The 6,647-nt window shown below is 32.3% G+C and overlaps 1 protein-coding gene across 1 annotated transcript; it reads right to left on the bottom strand.

The window, feature by feature from the left end:
• Window positions 217–2,352, bottom strand: LOC109846612 (transcription factor bHLH112-like). Its single transcript, XM_020415860.1, has 10 exons — window positions 2,288–2,352; window positions 2,047–2,186; window positions 1,881–1,935; window positions 1,669–1,772; window positions 1,499–1,566; window positions 1,258–1,413; window positions 1,065–1,151; window positions 849–914; window positions 318–365; window positions 217–246 (listed from the first exon to the last, which is right to left on the bottom strand). Exons 2-10 carry the CDS (start codon window positions 2,183–2,185, stop codon window positions 217–219), a joined length of 753 nt encoding a protein of 250 aa, XP_020271449.1. The 5' UTR covers window position 2,186; window positions 2,288–2,352.

The raw sequence follows: 6,647 nt of genomic DNA on the forward strand, positions 1-6,647 counted from the left end.
CGTCCGCCTCATAAAGATCAAGTTATCTAATAATATCCTGGCTTACGATCACATTAATAATCGACTCCGATCAAAATATAAATAATGCATAAATAACAAATTAATTTCCTCGTCGATTTATAAAAGTAGGGGCGATTTTAAAACCGATTCAATGAAGATTAACGTCATTTCCCCCGTGCTTTTATATCTGAGATGTGATTCTTTGATGATTCTTGATCAGCGAAGTTCATGATCGTCGTCGTCGACCTTCAACAATAGTAAAAAAAAAAAAAAAAAAATTTCTTTGAAAATAGGAAATGAGAAATTTGAAATGATACCTGAAAGAAAATAGAAGTTTGTCCTCCAAAGTACGGAGAGCTCAGCATCTACAACAATATGAAAGTATAAGTTTTAAATTTAAAGAAGGGAATTTTTTGAAGGGGAAAAAGACTACATATGATATTTAGGAATAACTTATTGCTTTCTCGATATTATGTTAACTAAAAGGTAACTTAATGTTTGAGTGGCTAATAATTTTAAACAACACTATCTTTAATGAATTTACTTGTCAAATAACAGGGAATTTTTTTTAGAAAAAAATTGTATAAATACAACTTTCCTGTACATGTATTTAGCATCTAATATTATCAAAATGCTATGATATATATAGCATGCACAAATTCATAATGATTTTGACGACTAGGAAAACTAGCTCCTTTTATGTGAAAGCAAAGGATGGACAATACGTATTAATTAAACATATATACGATGAAAGATTTAAAAAAAAAGTTGCTTTCAAGGATCCTGGGGTTAATTATTTCATATGTAAAAAAAAAAAAATTAATACACTTGTCTTTAGCTAACCATACCCGAATCTTTTGATGAAGGTCCTTAATATGTTCACAAGCTTCCTTCAACACCGATGCTGTATCTGTCTGCAAACATATAACTAATCAATAGCCATTAGTTTTTTTTTTCCTTAATATTATCCATCTCGAAAAGTTATAATCCAAACTTTTTCTCTTTGTCTTCATAGTAATAAAACTTTTTTTAAATTTACAATATGCATCAATATAAATAATCACCTTGCCATATGGCGAAACTAGTTGCTGTAGAGCTGTGATTTTATGTCCTAGCTTCTGGCTCTTCTTCACATTAGTCACCATCGGCGCCTAACATTAAGATAATTAAGTATATTACGCTATATTTTATATAGTCAACCTATATATATATATACGCACAAAATATTTCATAATCAAAACGAAAAATTTATCACACTTTCATCGTCGGAGCCATCATCGATAATTTTTGTGGATTGTTGTCATCTTGTTCAGCCTTGCATCTCTTGGATTCTCTCCCCATCATTAGCCGTTGATCCATGATTTGATGCGCGGCGATTAATTGGTTTCTTTGTTTTTTCGATTCGGGAAGTGCCTACGTAAATTAAAACATTTTTAATATGGAATAAAGAAATGATTAGAGTAGAAAAAAATTAATTACATTTCGTAATTTGACTGACATGATCGTGATGGCTGGTGAATCCGGATACCCTCAATTCCATAGGATTCATAGTTAGAGATGTTTGTCCTGCATGCTCATGGAATTAAAATAGTATAAAAATTTTAAAAATGGAAAATGAAAAAAAAAATCATTAATTAGCTTTAAATTGATATGTAAATTATACTCAACCTGGATTTTGATCCAATGCTGGTAATGGAGCGATTGATTCGAACTGGAAACTTTTGCAATCTTGAGATGAAATATTGAGGAAATCCCCATTGTAGCTACTATTGCTGAAGAAGAAAGCATACGTAAAATTTACAAAATAGCCCTTGCACTAATTTTCTTTCGTTCGAAAGAGAGAGAATCACAATAAATTAACTAACTCCGTGACTTACGACCTCTCGAACTCTGCAGAAGCGCGGGAACTTTCTCCCCGAGATTGGCCGCTGGTCCCTGCGACAACAAACGATGGGCAGACGTCCGTTAAGTTTCTATTTACACGTAAAACCTCACGCATTCCTTATTTACAAAATTGCATTTTTTTTCTCCGACGGAATTTGTTACCTATCGTAGCTGTGAGAAAAGCTTGAGATCTCAACGGGAGAATCGAGTCTTCACGCATCCTAGAACACTTGTAATGATCCGATGGAGCAGTAGAAATCGACCAGCGAGGTTCTGCCTCTGGCTCGAAGAATCGAAGCATACTATATACAATTGGAAATTAAGACGATCGAGTTAATAATTATAACATTATTGATTGTTTAAAGGGAGAGAGATCGATGATGTGTAGTATAGAAGAACTTACCTCTCAAAGAACAAAAAACTTGAGAAGCTTTGCAAGTGATGGCAATGAAGGGCTTTTTGTATGTGAACAAGAGTTTGTGGGTCACAAGTTGAATTAATGTGATGAAATGAATTGAGATGTGTATAAATTGAAGGAAAATGTGTATATATAGGAGATGATGAAGTGATTAGGTGAGAAATATAGGGCTTATAGCAATGAAAGGGATGGTTATTTATAGTTAGAGAGGCTAAGGGCTTGCTTTGATTGGAAATAGTTCAGTTTCATATCTCTTTCATTTTGCTTTGACTTGAAGGACTCATCATTTAATAAAGATGAGGAAAAATATAGCGTGATCCTGCTCTCGCAGCGTGAACTTCAATATGCCCCTGTCCAGAGAGAAATTTGCAATAAAATGTTAGAAATTTTTTCCTTTCCTTTTTTAGAGTGTATATAAGTAAGTTCAAGAAATTTATAAAAGATATATTATGTTCAGAGCTTGATATATATCGATGAGGACTTGAGTTTGATTATAGCTCGAGAAATGTAATTCCAGGTTGTGGGAGTCAAAGTTCAGATTTTCACAATTTTTTTAATGTCCTCTACCAAAAATGCAGTATATGTGAACAAAAACACTAACACGTTTAATTAAATAATTTGTGTTCATGGGATGTTTCAAATTTATTATTACTTTATATTGATTAACAAGAAAGTGTCATTGCTTTACTAATAGATAATTGTGGTTTTAGCTCATCTATATTTATGTGATTATGTTTCATAATTTTGCATAAATTTAATTTAATGAAAGGAGATTATTTTTCTTTCCATCTATTATTAACAAATTGGTTCAGTTAGAAACTCTTTTGCTAAAATGAGTGGGGAAAAAAACAATATTTTTTTCTCTCCATCTTATCTCCAAAAACAAATTATCTCTTTTTCTCTGGAGTCAATTAAGTCGGCTTTTGGATTTAAATGATTGTCTCTTATTTCGCAAGATGCATGTTTTCTTCTCGTGTTGTTTGTGAGTTACAATTATATTCTTCTCTTAAAATAAAAATAAAAAAATGACTCGGGTGTGATCATTCCAGACCCCACGGTCTGGTACTTGAAGGATCCGGCTAGAACTTCGGCTTGGCTCCTAGGATCTTATCTGCAAAAATAATAATTACATAATCAGGATTTTTTTTGTTAATTTATCCTTATTTGGTGCATACTATGATCCAAACTTCATCCTTGATATTGGCATTATCCATATTTTTTTTGGACCTTTGTAGTTTGTATGCAACGAAAGAACACTAACCGATGTACAGACAGCTTACTGAAATATAGGCTGGATTCTTACAAAATTTTTTCTCCAAAGCAAACGAAATGTTTGATTCCGAATTTTTTTTTTAAAAACAAATTATTGGTCCACACGGGGATTGTATCATATAGTAAAGTGGAAAAAAATGTGATCTTTAGCTTGTCATTGGTTGTAGTTTTATTTGGTTTTTCTTCTTCTTTCGAGGATCGTTTTGTGTAAACATAATCAAATACATTTTTACATAAATTAGTTCGTCATAATCTCATAGATATTGACGTGATAGCCCATTTGACATTATCATTTTATATCAAAAAATTGATCCAAATTAAAAAGGAATGTAATTTGTTACCTCTCAATTGTTGATGGCATTTGGCTTGCAACGACAAAAGTACTCCATACACTAGTCTCATATTTATCACTAAATGTATGAAAAATGAAAAGCTATTCAAATATTTATTCTAAAAAGTCTTTTACTATAAAGGAATATCATGTACATTACAGAAATGCACGAATACTAATTCCATCTTCCTAGTTCTCATCCAAGCAAGCTACCCATGATATCCTAAAATTCAAGAAAATGATAGAGAATTATTAAGAGGTGAATTATGTTATTTGGCGAAATAAACCTGATAAAAAAACAAAAAAATGCAGTTTCACTTCAATGTTACAACCGTAAAGTTTTAATGCAGCTAGAGAAAAAGTCAAGATCTATCCAACACACTAGAAACATTAATTTGTATTGCTGCACTATGTGAATATATAACTCTTTTATGAATCATGATTTGCTTAAGAAATGGAATTATCGATTCATAAATGGAATGACTACGTCAAATAGTTAGCATCATCAACACATCTTAATTCACTTTGACAAATAACACTTATATTGTGCCACAATTAGAAAACTTATGAAAAATGTTCCAAAAAAAGGCTTCACCTAACAAGCTCAATCAACTGATAACTTGTTGTTTTTCAGAAGCAAAGATCATCTAAAACTAATTCTAGTTAGTCAGAAAGTATAATGACTAAAGTTACAAATATTGCTTTAAATATACAATTAATAACTTCTCTTGGCAAGTAAGTGCAAGCAAAGTAATTAAGCATCCAGATAGGTGCGTATGATGACATAAAGAGGCCTGTATGAAGAATTCATGTACTTAAGAAAACCTACAATCAAAACAAAAAAGGGTTTAATCTTTTTTTTTTTAAAATTATATGTGTAGAGTAGATTATGATCATTTCTATTAATGGTAGAGATTGGCTCTAATTCAATTAATTAAAGCCCTCCCAGCGTAATTAATTAACTAAAGCTTGTCCCCGAATATGACATGTTCGCATATTTTATCATGCAAACATAATCCATTATGTGCAAAACATAATCCATTATGTGGTTGACTAATACCTTTTGTATTCTACCATTCTGCGTTCAAATACTAACAAGTGGCGACAATATAAACTCTAGAGAATTATTTAATCCTTTTAATATACATAAACTTACTCATTTTCTCATAATTAAAATCTCATCCTTAGCCAATTGATGAGAAGATAATACAAGTTAATGGACAATAAAGCCACTCTCCTGGTATATTAGCATGTGATCGAGACAGTGTAAATACAAAATTTGGACATAACTATATAATAAATAAATAAATAAATCAACCAATCAATCGCTAATGGCCATAACCGATCAAATCTTACTTACCTTCGAACATCCTTAATTTTTGTTTCATAGCATTCAAACACACATTCTTCTTTCTATCAAGACGCAAATTGGCTGATTGAACGCTAATAATCCAAAACTTCATTTCAATCTATTACTCACGAAAATATATCACATCAAAAGCGAGTGTCATTGTTAGGATACGAATGTGCGAATAAAATCTCATATGACTAATGATAATAAACAGTGACATGTTTAAGTCAGAGTTTTTCATGCCAAAATCTGATATGTTAAGCTTGTTAATTAACGCCGTTAAACTATCAAGTGACGCAGTTAAACTATCAAGTTCTTTCTCTCAATTCTATTTATTCTTATCAAATAGTTTGATTAATTTGGTTCTGGCCTTGATTCAGGCTCATTAATTCCTAGTTGTGCCTAGCAACTCCCCAGCAGTCATATCAGTCAATTCAAATTGTATAAAACATAAACTTAATATTTAATAGTGAGATGGATGGATCTCAACCCTACATCTAAAATTGTAAAGTACAAAGAGAAAATACGTCACATGTGATACTTTCCATCGAAATAATCTTTTTCACATTTATGGTTGAGATTCCTCCAACTAGTGCTTGGTAGCAAGCACCAAGCACCAAGCACCAAGCACCAGACTTTATGCTTGATACCCAGCCAAACAATATTAGAAAACACTTCATGTTTCTATAAACTCTAGATAATATAAATTTATAATTGTTTTTGACACAACGATGGATTAGACTATTAGAGGAACACTTTTGAAACTATCATTGCCTAATTAGGAGTTAAGATTCTATCACAATACCCTTACGAAAAAAGGATAATCCATACCATTCATGAACGGTTAAAGAGTTAGTTTGAATAATGTAAAAATTATATCAATGATAAATACTCCCACTCCTATAGGAATGGTTCTGATATGATTCCTTCTGCATAACTACTACCATTAAAATCAAGAAAGTATAAGGATGACCCATGTCATTAAATATGCATCCAAGAGATATAAACTCTTGAATCATTAAACTTTGTGATTCATGTACTGATCTAAGGATTGATACGCCTTGGATGTATATATAATGCTATAGGGTTGCCCTCACCGGAATCTTTCTCCCTTAAAAGGCTTGTTTGGGGTGGAGACCAGAATTTAAGGCTCTATGGGTTTTGGGCCAAGTCTTGTTACAGCCTGTTACGATGCTGATAGACATGCAGATGCAACATCCGCATCTCAAAAGAGCCCTACGTTACGGCCTGTTCTTATTGGGCTCATGCAGCGTAAAAAAGCAAGTAAGGCCCATTGATGAAGCTGGCGCTTATCCACCGTTGAATTGAGTCGAACGGTCAGGATTAATGAATCAGGAGTATTTAAAATGGCCCCGATCGCGCAGCTGCTG

The sequence above is a fragment of the Asparagus officinalis genome, chromosome 7 (assembly GCF_001876935.1).
Source record: "Asparagus officinalis chromosome 7, Aspof.V1, whole genome shotgun sequence".
In the NCBI taxonomy this organism is placed as follows: domain Eukaryota; kingdom Viridiplantae; phylum Streptophyta; class Magnoliopsida; order Asparagales; family Asparagaceae; genus Asparagus; species Asparagus officinalis.

Excerpts from the sequence above, each read along its gene's own strand:
- LOC109846612 (XM_020415860.1), bottom strand. The coding sequence starts at position 2,185 with ATGCTTCGATTCTTCGAGCCAGAGGCAGAACCTCGCTGGTCGATTTCT. Across the intron at positions 1,152-1,257 it reads TGATGGCTCCGACGATGAAA|GCGCCGATGGTGACTAATGT; the intron begins GTGTGATAAATT and ends TCTTAATGTTAG. Across the intron at positions 366-848 it reads ACCTTCATCAAAAGATTCGG|ATGCTGAGCTCTCCGTACTT; the intron begins GTATGGTTAGCT and ends ATATTGTTGTAG.